General features: G+C 38.3%; 1 protein-coding gene across 1 annotated transcript in view; it reads right to left on the reverse strand.

The window, feature by feature from the left end:
- The window catches only part of KCNQ1 (potassium voltage-gated channel subfamily Q member 1), a 357,426-nt gene that overhangs the window by 230,583 nt on the left and 112,273 nt on the right, over positions 1–14,570 (reverse strand). The window contains exons 12-13 of the mRNA XM_059825697.1: positions 12,385–12,450; positions 8,989–9,109 (exon numbers count right to left, since the gene is read on the reverse strand). Of these exons, the coding sequence (XP_059681680.1) occupies positions 8,989–9,109; positions 12,385–12,450 (187 nt within the window). The remainder of the gene's footprint in view (positions 1–8,988; positions 9,110–12,384; positions 12,451–14,570) is intronic.

Below are 14,570 nucleotides of genomic sequence, written 5' to 3' on the forward strand. Positions count from 1 at the left end.
AACAATTATAGTATTCCAGCAGGTAAACTAACCTATTTTCACCTTCTGGGATTGTTTCTCTGTGCGTTAATACTGTTACTAAAAGGTATTTCCTTCAGCATTGCTGTCCTGTTGCACTATTCGGCAATATTTAAACCAGCTGTTGATCTCCCTTTTTCCAACATAATGCACTTTACTACAAAAGATGCTCTCACAAAACCTTATTAGAAATTAAATGTTATCCAAGTATTAAAATACAAAGGTCCCTTGGGTCACACGTGCTATTGGTTTTTAATACAATAATGTTCCATGCCTGGATTTGATAGTTGAGCCTGGAATTAGATGATGAGGTCAAAAATACATTAGGCAAACTATTTGCTTGTTGCGCTGTGTTGGTTTCCAGCTCTGTCTGCCCCAAACACAGACACAGATATCTGTAACTACACTCACATCCACTGCAATAATTTCACTAATAAAAAAAAACCCCAACATTTACAATTGCTAACAATTGACCAATACTAGAATTGTAATTTTGCTAAAAATGCTCATTTACTAGTTTATACCTGCACATGGAAGAAATCTCAGTGGTCAGCTGTGTCTCTTGGTTGGCCCGTATCGATCTTGACAGGCATTCCTGCAACCTTGTGCTGACACCAGATCGATTCCTGCTGGAGAGCTGTGAGGACAAATCCAGGTATGTTTGCTACACTACTTTAACATAGCATATGCAGCATGTGTGGGCATAACGCTGCCCGTAGATTTTGAAGTATGCTAATTTAACTGCTATTCAAAAATATTGAACTTCACAACTTCATAATGAATATTTTGTTCCTACATTAGTAGAAAACTATTGTCATATAATAAACCAATAAACAAAATTTCTATCCTGTTTATTGGATAAAATAACTCCCAACAAAAGAAGCACACGCATTATAAACTACTCAAGTTTTTAACTTCTTTTGGTATATCCACCACATCTGAACAAAAAGTAAAGCCATCCTCCACCCTCATAACAGAAAGAAAATGTTTGTTTATGTTTTGAATTTTAATTCTGGGGTTAAGTCAAGACGATCATAAATTTAACTTTTTAAAATGCTAGATAAAAAGTGGGACATTTTTATTGCCTGCCCCCCCCCCCCAAAAAAAAAAAGTTTTTTGCACTTATTATTTTGCATGGTGCCCAAAGTAAACAATGATAAAAGTTAGTAAGAGGGGAGTTGCTTGTTGTTTTTCCAGCATAGGAGCCCTGTACTTCTGAGTCACTAAGCAGCTGGAGTCTGCTTTAATTACTTAACATCAATCAAGATGTAAACCAGCACTTGGAGACCAAGGAATGCAACGTTCATCTGCAACACAAAAGAAATAGCTAAGCTATCTTAGCTTCTGCCTAGACGGTTTGTACAGGAGGAAAAGTCAACACATTACTTTTATACTATGTCAGTAACATAAACTAGCCAAATAGTAATTTTATGCTGTACTTGAATACATCAGTGACAATTTGTAGTAACAGAGAAAAGATCATGAGAATATTATTTCATAAAGGCTTGTAACCTCTAACACAGAACATATTTGTCCAGTACTACCTTCTGGCAAATAGCAACACCGGTATATGATAGCACATCCCTCTCGGATAAATAAATAGATAGAAAGTTAAAATAAAATAAAAGGAGAGGTGAAATTGCAGACTCTAGGTTCCTGCCTGAATTTTTCACCTGTTCACTCTCTAAGCTTGTGAAACTTTTTTTTTTTATTTTTTATTGCGTTTTTGCTAATATTCTGCTGCATTCAACTCGACGGAGCGCTACAGCCTATCTTTTACAAGATCAAAGGAGATGATCTAATTATCCCTTCTGGTCTTCAGATCTATAGATGTCAACTACACACTCTGTCTGATCTATGAAAAAAGCAACCACCCACCATAGTGCACAAGAACTTCTCCCTACAGATAAAAGAAACAAGTAACCACATGGGACAGATGTTAGCCACATTACTTATCGCACTGTCGGAAGCAGCTCAGTTGCTGCAGTGTTGAGCGTGAAATAAAACACCATGGAGATCTGTCCAAGTCTTTAGCGCATCTCAGGTAATCCAGCTATAAAACCAAGGTTTATAAATAACTGCCTGTATCACGCAAGACACAATCAGCCAACTTTAGCCCACTCTGCAGCACACATTGGATGCAGAACACAGAAATAAGTTCGGGTGCTGGGATCCCACCTATTAGATCTTATACAAACACCGAACAACAACAGTGCCCAACTCAGAGCTTCCAATCTAGGCGTAGGATGACAGATTAAATATATACAGAGAGATAGGTGCAAGAGCACCTGGAAACAAGGTATCACATTTGTCTCAGCACAGCAGTGGCTACAGTGCTCTTCAGGCGCAGGGAAGATTTTACAGTGATTTTGAATCAGGGCAGCTGCACACGAAAATGCACGACACCGGGACTTATAGCTCACTGCTACAGTGGCAATGCCATAGCAATTTTGGCAGTGCTTCTAGCTGGTATCAATACCCGTAAGCCAGAAACAGAGTATGACGAACGTACTAAAAATACCCATTTGCCTTTCAACATTTAAAAAGACGAGTTTGCTTATGTCCTGCTCTACTACAACCACCTAGCCCTTGAGCTGCAGACAAGCTTTGCAGCCCCCTAAAACTGGGACTACCTAGCAAACTAGTAATTTCTTAACTTAAATCAGAGACGCTTTGAGCCCTTTTTGATGACTGTACTGTGATGATCGTTGCTTACTTAAGGGATTAGCCATATTTAGGACGGGGTTGCCACAGCTCTTTTCCCCTCCCGTGCAACCTCCAACAAGAAACCAGAATGGGATGATGACACTGAAATCATTACAGTGTCTCGTTTACCACCGCTCTGGAGTTTCCTTCTGAAAAAGGAACATTCCTGATTGCTTGTTAAACCAGCTTTAGGGACACTTCATATCCTCAAGTGGCTCAAAGCAGCTGAATAGATGAGAAGAATCAGATTCCTGATATGTCCAGAGTTCTAGGGTCGACTTCTATGAACAAATTTATGGTCAATTTATAATGAAAGTGCAGGATATGACGACATTTTTCCATACCAAAGGGAATAACTTTGGGAAACAGTCCTCCCCCTTTTTAGCAAACTGTTAAATCAGCAGAGATGGTAAGCAGCATTCCTAAGGGAGTTTGACGACATACTGAAATGTGCCGAATGAAAAAGGGATGCTGCCCAGCGTACAGCAAGCAAATACTGAAGACTTTCCTGTTGCAAGTTAAGTAAACGACAGGAGTAACAGCACATAACAGTCACCAGCCGTGTTTGAACATTAAGCTCTGGCCTTAACTCAAGCGTGTTCTTACACACAGTTGCTATCACTGCTGTTCTCCTAACATGCCCTGTCATTAGTGATAAAATGGACCCCATGCAAATCACGGTTTAAATATTGTTAGCACCATTTCAGAGAGAATTCTTGCGGCAGCAGAAGTCAGCAGTTACATCTGGCCACTCAAGAGTGAAAAAGAAATATTTGCTCAGACTTCAGAGGGTCATTTTGGTATAGAAGAGGAAGATAAAAGCAGGAATCTTTTACAATATGAGCTAGCAAATCAAAGCAAATAGGGATTCCACTCACTGATAATCCAACAGAAGAGGGACAGTCATAAAACGTATTCAGCACTGTTTGTTCTAGGCAATGTGGTTATATCGCATGCCAACAGATTATATGCTGGTAATTAAAACATAGATCACTTAATAAAAATCTTAAAGAAAAAAGAAAGAAAATACGTTTTCCAAGAAAAGCCAGGGGTAACTGCAGCACCATGGACACTGCACTCGGTGTTTACCAGCACACTTTATTTCAATTATATTTCAAAGTGTCCAAAAGCATTCATTTCAATCGTTCAGCAAGATCCATCTGTTACCATTTCCTCTTAATCTGGAAATTATTAAAAAGCACTAAATTTGTTTGCTTAATTATTCCATCTACCATGCTGTTTAACAAAGAAGGGTTTGTTTGTAAAAACACCTCCACCACTGGAGCCTCCCATTTGCTCCTAATACAGTGCCTACAAGGCTCTCTACCGCACCTGAGACACTGACAGAGACAGTAGAGAAGAAGGAATTTTTTCAGGATGGAAATAGACTTAACAACAAAAAGAAAGTCCTTTTTGTTTTTAATCGAAAGTGTTATTTTAGTGTAAGCCTACTGTATTAAATCTAAGATCACAGCAGTATGCCATTGCAAGAAAGCCTTCATTGAAAAATTATATGTATACTGACAAAAACCAATCCTTAACTAATGAAATGTATTTTAATCAACCCAATAAAGAGGTACATGAAACATGTGGGGAAGAGTCATTAAAACATCAAGAATTACTGTTATTTTGACCATACAGACAATAACAGGATCATAAATGTGCAACGTTAGCAACTGCTTTCAGCATGAAATATGTTCCCTGAAGTCAGCTGGATCCACAGTAATTCTTTCAAAAAATTAGAGAGAAAGATATACATGAAGTAATACCATACACACAATTTAAAGATCAACAATTTTGCCAGCAATTTGCATAGTTAGAGAGTATATTGGTTTACATAGTCTTAGGACAGCGAGTACTCGTTTGGTATGATACTCAAGGTGATAGAACTAGGTATGAATTGTTCAAGGGGTCTCCCCAGTTTCTTTAAACTTTGTGACAAAACAAGCTACTTTTTATACATAGTTTAAATATGGTATCCAGAGATGACCTTTGATATGTGTTTCAATTTCTGCAATAAATTTACAACACATTTAGAGAAAGTATTTCCCTAAAAAATTACTCTTATTAAGAAGCAGAAGGAAACACCAAACATTTATACATCAGAACTGCTTAAACAAAGCACTGTCTAATGAGCTGCTGAACCCTGAGAATGGGAAACTATACAAATAACTGACACGAACTTATTTTTGATTCAGCAGCATTTCTGAAAGATTCACGGAGAATGCAGAGCTCTTTTTAAACTTCTTTGAAGAGGTGAGAAATATTTCTATAAACATATGTTAGACTGAGAGGTCTTCATTATTTTCTTCTCTCCCATTTTCAGCTCAATCCCACCCGCTTCTTCTCCCCCTCCCTCCCATTTGTATGCTTAGAAGCTTGGTTAGTTTCTTCTGCTACTTCAGGTAATGCCAAATGTAAAGTTAAAAAAGGCGCTGAAATTAAACAGTTATATGAGCACAGGGAAAGAACCTCTTGGTAGCTGAGCCTCAGCTACCAAAACAGCATCGATTTTCCACTGCTTTAAAATGCAAATAGAACAAAAGACGCAACGAAGTGAAACAGGGAACAGGAGACAATACGGGAACGCGCTGACTAGAGAGAAAGAAAACAGTGAGAAGTCCAAAGGAGAGGTGTGGTATTGCTACAGTCTAGTCTCCTATTTCACTTTTACACCAGAACAGACCACAACAATCATTAAACAAACCGTCAAAGAGCCAAGTCTTACCTCAAACAACACACTGTGTAGGGCGTTCTTCAAACTGTTACAGTTCATTTTATAGGTGAGATTCATAATCGCTAATTACAGAGATATTGCTCTGCTGGAATCTGCATCTTATGCTTACAAGACTTCTCCCATAGAAGGAAAAGGGCAGTCACTCTTCCATGCACTGCTATCTTATTCGATATTTCTGCATGCACCTCCTGCAAATCTGTTTTTTCTATAACATTTTAATCACTTTCCTGTTTGAACATCAGGTCTCAAAGTGCTTCTATTATTATTTTTGTTTCCTCAAAGTGGTACTGACAAATGATTAACTGGTACAGTAATCTTTCCACATGAAAGATTTCCCATTTCTAATTCCACAGAAATAGGGCTACATTTAGTACAATATTTATTTCAAAACAGCTTTAAAATACAGCCAGAAGTACATCCTGCAAAAAACCCACTCCTGCATTTTTTATTATTAGACACAAAAACAGTCCTGTTAAACTCAGTGAGAACATGCACCTACGTTTACAAAAAGAGAATAATTTTTGCATAAGCAAGCAGGGCACTGAAATTCAATTTAAAGGGCTGAAAGATGGCACTTTCCTTCCATGACCTAATGTAAGCGAGGAAACAAACTCAGCCTCATTCTTTTTTCAAGCCACAACGATGCCAAGCGTTTGCTGTCAGTAACACTGTAGGTACCGCACACTTTTGCCAGATTTACACTACCTGTCAAAAGGAAATATTTTGCATGCTGCCAACTAAAAGTCACTTTCCAGTTGCATGTCTCCAATTAACTGTGTAATATTTACTCATGTATTTATGACTTTCAAAAATTAACGTTTATTCTGGAGTCACCTTTCTGTGGTTTATGGATAAGATAGTTCATACACTGCAATAAATACAGGCTTGATCAGGAAATAGTTCTATGAATCCCAAATCCAAGCATCCTTAAACCAAGTGGTTTATATTACACTTCCACTTCTGAAACCATCTTCATGCTTCTGTTCCTCTCGTAGAGTATGAATTGCTTTTAAGACCTGAAACTAGTTTGACTTTTCCATACTAATTTGTTTTCATAGCTGGTGCTGTATTTTTGCTAAGTACTTGGGTTTAGACTTGCATATGGTTGCTTATATCCTTATCAACAAATCTGGAGCAATCATCCTGTATATATGATGGCTTTAAGGAAATAAAATGCTTCACAACTGGGGACATTAGAACAAAATAATTCATCCTAGATTCTCTCAGGCACAGCATAACTTTCAAGCCTGAATTAAAAACACACACAGACATGGATCTGAAATGACTAACCACTTTTATTACACAGAAAATTAGTACGTGGCTTTGCAAACAGAGATATATCTATTGCACAATCCTAAATTTGACCCTTAATTCTATACCCACATGTCTAACATGCAGGTCCTACCAACATTTGTAACCAGCTCATAAATATTTGTTGCCTAGGTCTTTGAAATGAAGGATGAAAAAGAAGCATTTGCCTAAACAATTCATGGAAATTGACTGGTGTGCAGCACGCCGCAGCACGGGTGCTCAGTGAAACGCAGCACAGCAGCTTGCTTTTCAACCACCTCAAATGCAAGCAGAATGCATAACCCAACAGTAAGCCAAACATCAGGATATTATTCATTTCAAAATATTTGGGAGTATCTGTTACCTGAATGCCAATACTCCAACTGACATTACAAAATACAGGGTTTTCACTAACTTTTTGCCAAACCCTTATATCTATAAGCTGATCTGGCACTGTTTCAGGCCTTCTAATAAACTGTATAGAGAGTAAATGCACTTCTAAGTGAACAGTTCTCAGACTCGACAACATTTGGGCACCCATGCTTTAAAGAGACACATTTCAATCAATATTTTATCTAGTTTTGAATCTAAAACCAAAGTCTTGAAAGAAACAATTACTTCAATTTTCTTCCACCCTAGCAGAGACTCAATTCAAGCCATATACGGGGACATGTTTTGTACCATCCCACCACTCATGACCTAGAGCAATCTAGGGAGATTTCAACAAAGGCTACAACCAAAAATTAAGGAAGTAAAAGAGAAATATGCAAGTTACTGAAAGCCTAGGGTGTTAATTTGGTAAGGTTCTTCAGCTGACACACATTACCTGTATCCTAAGGTCTCCCCCAAGTAGTTCATAGGAAAAAAAAATCTCAGCTGTTACACAAGTTGGACTTAAAAGTGACGGAGCACCTTATTATTTGAAATGTATCAAGGAAGGTGACAATGAGAAATAATTAAATCATTCCTGAATCCAAAAAGGATAATGAAAACTCCTAGCACTGAAGCTTATTTCTCCTAAAGAAAGCCTGCAATGTTGTAGAAAATTAAAGTATAAAAAAAGCTACGCAAAGGAAACTTCTCGACCTGGCTTTGCTGCTCTGTTGTTCTTGTCTAAGGCTTGAGGAAATTTATGACTTCCTTCTCCTGCTTGTACCACTAAGAAATCTTCCAGAATACAAGTCTCCTAAATCCTCTGCCTACAAATGTGTGTACATTTAGGTGATTCAGCTGAAAATGCATGTCCTTTTGTTTGGGGGCAGGAAAGACTCCCCTCAAACCTACCTTTTTTTTTAAAAAAATGCCCTTCTAAAGTGGCTATAAAATATGTGTTCATGCTTCTCTGCTATTTATACTGTATAGGAAGAAGGCCTGAGAATTGGCAATGGGCATTTCTCCATGTTTTGTACCTCAGAAATACAAGTATGCCAAGAATTTTCATCTGTGGTTTCACTGCAGAAATCCTCAGATTTCTAGGAATAGGAGGGGAAAAATTGTCTCATTCCTCTGCTAGAGGACATACTGTCACACCCCTACTATGGTAAATAATAAGCATTTGTCAGGAGTTTGAATTAAACAATGACAGAAGATTTTGTTTTAAAAGCATTTGAATAAAAATCTTATGCAATTCTCAATTTTTTAGAATAATCTGAGAACCTGGAGGCAACTTTTCCGCCTAAAAGACATGGGGAAAATCTACTTTTAAAAGGAAAAATACAACAAAATAAAAAAAATATAGGCCTATTTCAGTTCATTTTTATATACCACAAAGCAGTAATAAAGATCAAAACAGATCTTTTCTTCCAATGCAGATCATCATTTGACCGTTAGAGAAGGTGCTGCTGAAAGGCAAAGGCTGGTATTTCATATAAGTAGTATTTAAGAATTAGGACTTTACAGCTATTCCACTGGAAAATGGTGGAGGGAGCAAAATAATTCTCAAGAGGCAAGTGCTCCCACACATTGTCTCCATGTGAAAATCTTGAGGCTATCAACCACCAGCTGCCCAGAAACACTAGCTAAAAACTAAAGCCTTGTGTCACAGCCAAGTGAACTTTTCTGTAGGTCAACACAAAGATTTACTGGCACTCAGAACAGTATACACCAACTTCAAGGTAAAAAGAGTTTGACGCAAATATCTGAGATAGCCCTATCAGCTCCATATTTCAGCTCCTCCCACCTGAATTGGCTTCTCTTGTCTAAGTCAACTAATGCACAATTCAACAGCCTTGACTTACTGTGAGATGTGAGTTATTGGGGTCAACAGTGTCTCACCCTCCAGGTCAAGCTCATCGGCAAAGCTGTTGGTCCTGATGAAGGGTCCTGTGTTCACATCTAAAAACGTCGGGCTTTTTTTCACTGTGAGGAAACATGCAGATAACAGTTAAAGCTATAGCAATCAGCTTTTTCAAGGAAGGTCTACCACTCATTTGGATCTCTGAAATACTGTACATTTTAACAGAATATTGAAAACAGAAGTTACAACAAAAAAATTGCATATACCACAGAGCTCATGAAAAGTAAAACTTGTAACTCTTCTTCTACACAAAGAATTTCAACTTCTGCTGAAGACGAAGTTAATTTTTTTTTCTTTTTTGTTGTTGTTCATACTTCCTATACACTAGAATGTAGACTATCTGTATCCCAGGCAGCTTCATGCATTATAAAGCTTATTGTACAATACTCAGCCATACAATGGACCACCGCTCCACAGCAACAGTGCATGAGTGCGATTCAATGACAAGATCAGTTCCTTTTTATATCAGCTCTACTTTGTGTTTTAGTTTATAATACCAGTTTCTGGAGTGTAATTACTGTGACTAAGATCAAGAAACCAGGCCTAGACCAACAAAGGAGCCTAGGCATTTTCATGGTGAGCAGTCAGCTCCTGTCACGCACTGTCTGAGCCGGTCTGCTGGTTCCAATCCCTCTCGCACTTAGGCACAAGGATGCCTCAATCTTTGAGCCCAGACACGAGCCCGGTGGCAAGATGTTCAGTTCATCCAAGATGAGGTCCTTAGTGGGAAGGCCATTTCACAAAACTTCAGATATTGAAAGTTTTTAGTAGCAAAGTTACTTGTATACCAACACTTTAATGCATCCAAGAAATTAGGCAGAGTATTACAGATTTCATTTTTAAACTCAGGCTCCTAAATCCTGCCAGACTCTAACATTAAGAACCCTAAGTGCTTTTTCCAGCATGGTCCTAACATTTGTTAGCGAAGCCATAAAATTTGCATATAAGTAAAACCACTATTGTATTTATACATGACTGTAAATGAATTTTATAGAGAATAAAAACAAGGAAAATTCTGTAGAAATCATAGGTAGATTGTGACACCTCCGTAGAAATCTTTATCTGTGCAACTGGCTGGATCATTCAATAAACAATTATGATGTAATTTATGAAGTCTCTAGTGTAGTAAATAAAATACTTTATAATATAACAGTAAATAACGCCCTGCCAAAATGCAACATGAAAGCTAAAGGAATACAGCAGAAATAGCTAACTTAAATGTAGCTGAATTTAATGAGAATCAAAGTGGGGCTATCAGGAAACTTTTTTTTTTTTAAAGGCAACCATTTTACTCAAGTAAGCAGATATCTTCATATGGCAGAAATGTATTTGAACTTTTACAAATAATCAGAAGAGAAAATCTTCTTATAACATCAGGCACATGGCCATTCAAAATTACAATGGGAAAGTCTGCTCTCCAGAAATTGTAATAGGAGAGGAAGACCTCTGAAATCACAGTTTAAAAAAAAAAGACAACTGCTAGGACATAAACTTATTAAAAGCAGGAGTCACCTGCAGCACTTAAAAATGAAAGTTCTATAGTAAGTTTTAGCAAATATTAGCTTCCTATTTTTGGTTTTAGTAACATGTAATTAAATCACTTTGCTGTAGCCATCATCCAAGATAATGTCTGTGAAACAAGCAAAATAATTTCAGATTCAGATATGCAGCAAAATCTTTAAAACAGACTCCTTTTGGCTTTCACGAAATTAATTTTCACTGTTTTCATTTCTACAAGATACAAATGAGACTTTCCCAGTTTCAAGGAAAGGAGGACTCTCAGTCTTTTTAGTTTTGCTGATGACAAGCGATAAAACGGAACCTAAACCCATGGAAAAGCGTTTGCTGAACGCTCACTAAACTGTGCTTATGAGAGATACCCTACACAAGTGGATTTGCAGAAACAACTGTTCTTGGATCGTTCAGAGTTATTGCTTTTCAGTTTCATGGGAGAGGAGACAAGGCGTGGCACAATGAAAAAAGAACAAGAAGTCAAGACTGTACCTCAGCCTGTTTGAAAGTGCTGTTACCTGAGAATACAGAGGTGAAGAGCTGCTTAATATGAGGCAAACCTAGTGTCTCCCTCTTTTTATTTTAAAATTTTCTAAGATGATCATAACCAAGATCAGTCTGTTCTGGTGACCACTGCAACCCTCGGCTCTTTTTGCTCTTGTTCTTAAATGTATGTTGCTGCTTCCAACACGAAGGAGGAAGCGCTCCAAAACACTACCATGCAACCTGCTTGCACAGAGGGAGAGGGAGGGACCAAGAAAAGAACACAGCATTAATGAGAGCTTCCCTGTCACAAAGTGCCTTGAAACAAGGCTCAAGCAGAGCACCAGGGAGCATATGCTGCCACAGCATATTTGTTTATTTATAAAGATAAATTCATAGCCATTTGACACACAAAGCGGTGTTTAAAAAAAAGCATGTTAAAAAAGACACTACATTTCTAAATAAGTAGGCTAAAAGAAAAAAAAAAAGGAAGCTTTAGAAACTCATTTTCAATGGATAATGAGTGAAAAGAAACAGGAAACAGGTGTAGCAAGGGATATTTATTAGAATTCAGGGGTCCCCAAGCTTTATTTTCTCTATTTTTGGAGGGTAGCAGCAGCAACTGTGGGAACAGGCATGACTATCCAACTGATAATGCTGAGCCAAGTACTGATTTGAAATGGCAGAAAATACACTTCCCACAATATGAGAACCCCTGCTTTAAAACAGAAATTGTGAACTTTCTGGAAACATTCAAGGTCAGGTTGGACGGGACTTTGAGCAACCTGCTCTAGTTGAAGATGGCCCTGCTCATTGCAGGGGGGTTGGACTAAGTGACCTTTAAAGGTCCCTTCCGACCCAAACCATGCCATAATTCTATGAACTTTCAATCAAGGATTACAAACACAATAACAAGAAATTACTGATGGGTTTTCTATACTACCAACACAACAATTTTATATACAATTTGACAGGTATGCAGATGCTTTTCTGGTAGGGGAGTATTTGGCTAGTAAAACAGAAAATCTTTTACATTTCCTCTTTTACAAGCATAGACAAAAAATTTAAAACACTTTAGATAATTTTTCATGCAAAATCTGAGTGTTTTAATGCATTTAGAAAACACCTCTGTTCTGTAGAAAATGCCTTTTTTTTTATTTAAATATTTGCAGTTTACAACCTGAACAACTTTCTGAAATCAAAATTCAACTGACATCCTTATGCTTTCTTTATAAACCAGCACTATAATTTTTTGTGCCACAGCAGGCAACTCCAGACAGAGCATTGCAAAGATTTAGTAATTAAAAAAGGTGATGGAGCAATGAAATATTATGAGCTTTACCTGGCGAGGAAGGAGCGCTGGAAGACTGCTGGTCTGCGGAAAAGGATGGCCAGGAGCGCTGACAATCTGAGTTAGAGTAAAGATGCACATAAAATAAAGAGATGGAGGGGGCGGGGGGAGGAAAAAAGCTCCAGAGAGGCAGCTGAGGAGATGCAGACATACCTAGAGTATGATGTACCTGACACCTTTAAAAACAAAATAAAAAGTACTGTGGAAAAAAGAGTTTGTATGAAACTCTGCTCGTGTGCATTACATGTCAGCAGACTATTAAATCACGAGGGGAGGCATCATTGGCTCTTCAAGCCCACTCTTCATGACAGTCTCACCCACTGCAAGATATTCTTCCCTACATGCCTGTCCCATTTTGAGGAAAGTCATCTGTATGTTTGCCCCTTCCTTCCTGACTTTAGGGTTTCCTCAAGTGTTTCCCTTTCCAAAGGGACCTCTCACGGGTCAGACCCCTCTTGCTCTGGCTCATCCCATTGACGGTGTAGCTAGCTCCTGGGCAGATTTCAGTGCTGTCAGGTGGACGGGCCAGTACTGCCACCCGTGTTTGAAGCTGACTGACACATCCCATAAAAGGCATTCGAAGCTGCCCACTTCAACCATTTAAGCCAAGTTCCTGCCTCAGGCCGAATTTCTTGGGGAAAACTTTCAGGCAAGAGGAGTCAACGATGAGAAAGAGACTCAGCAAAACGTAACGTTTATGCTATGTTTAGTTCTTTTGAATAGCGTTATCCTTTTAGTAACTATTTCATTAAGAAATGCCTGTGGAGTCTCACACTGGGACAGAGTGATATTTTTCAGAAGTGTTGCCTTACTTTTACGCAAAGAGAAAAACTCCCAAAATATAAATGTATGAGAGTCAAAAGATCTGAAAAAAACTCATTTTGCAAAGCATTCTGTGGGTGCTAGGCACGCTCCAGCCACAGCTCTTGGGTCTTTGTTGAACTGATGATGCCAGGAGAAAGGAGGAGGGGAGAAAAGGCAGTGGAAATCTCTGATTGCAGGAGGATACTGGCAGGGAAGCCAGATAGGGGATTCGGGAGTGTCAAGACTTGAATATAAGTGGGCAGCCCAAAGACAGAACCAGAATTTACTGAGTATGAGAAAGCAGCATATGGATATGTGACTACAGGCTTTCTGAGGACCAAATTAAAGCTGAACAAGCATCCTTTATTCTTGTACTTCCTAATTTCTTGTTTCTGAGCTTTTGACTTGGCAGCTTCAGTTTTCTGTGTAGGTAATCCTATTCACAGTAAGAACAAATACACTCTCTCTTCTTTATTTCTTTGAGTCACTGTGAGAACAGCGTTAGGTAACCTCTCAAGTCCACCAAGCTCACGCTGCCTGGCTAGGAAATAGAAAGTGAACCTATGGTGGCTGGCAATGCTCCTCTGATATTTCCCCCAGATGAAGGAATTTCTTGTTCATGTAATACAGATGACTTCATGGCTCTTGCTGCTCTCCACCATGCTCACCCCCAATAGAGATGCACCACTTGGAATACAGGAGAAAAGTGGAAATTGGAAAAATGGGCAAATCAAGGATTGGTCAGGGGGAGTCAAGGAGGTTCAGTCTGTTTTCTGCTATTTTACCACCTTAATTGCACCCATGTGCTACACCAGTTCAGAGGAGAAACTGAACCTTGTACTTTCAGACAATTTAATCCAAACCTGAGCATCCTTGCACTCAATCACTAAAAAGAAGCCTCTATTGTCTTTAGTAGATGCAGAGCAGACAACTTACAGGTGGCTCACAGCACTCTCGCTAAATCATAGAGGTTTTTGCCCAGACCTAGCTCTAATCCTAGAGTCTTTGGGGAACACTCAATTGTTAAGAAAGTGCCTAAGCAAGCACATTAGAAAAATCACAGGACTACATGGCTGCTTAGGTGATCACAGAATCCAGACAAATAGTAAAATAAATTATTTAATTTATGGGTCCCCATCTGTTCACAAATATCTGCAGAGCATTTTTACAAGAACAGATGCATGTACTTCAGAATGCACAATACTGGAGGTCAAATCTGGAAAATTTGCTTCCATCCCAATCTATTTGTTTAGAAATTAATTCTCAGCTATATGCCCAGATAAAATATAATTCATTCAGTAGTTATTTGTATGTAGATTATCTTTTTCTATTGGTTATATATACACGAGCAAGTTTCTCAATTATAAAAAAAA

Source organism: Gavia stellata, chromosome 17 (assembly GCF_030936135.1).
Source record: "Gavia stellata isolate bGavSte3 chromosome 17, bGavSte3.hap2, whole genome shotgun sequence".
Lineage (NCBI taxonomy): Eukaryota > Metazoa > Chordata > Aves > Gaviiformes > Gaviidae > Gavia > Gavia stellata.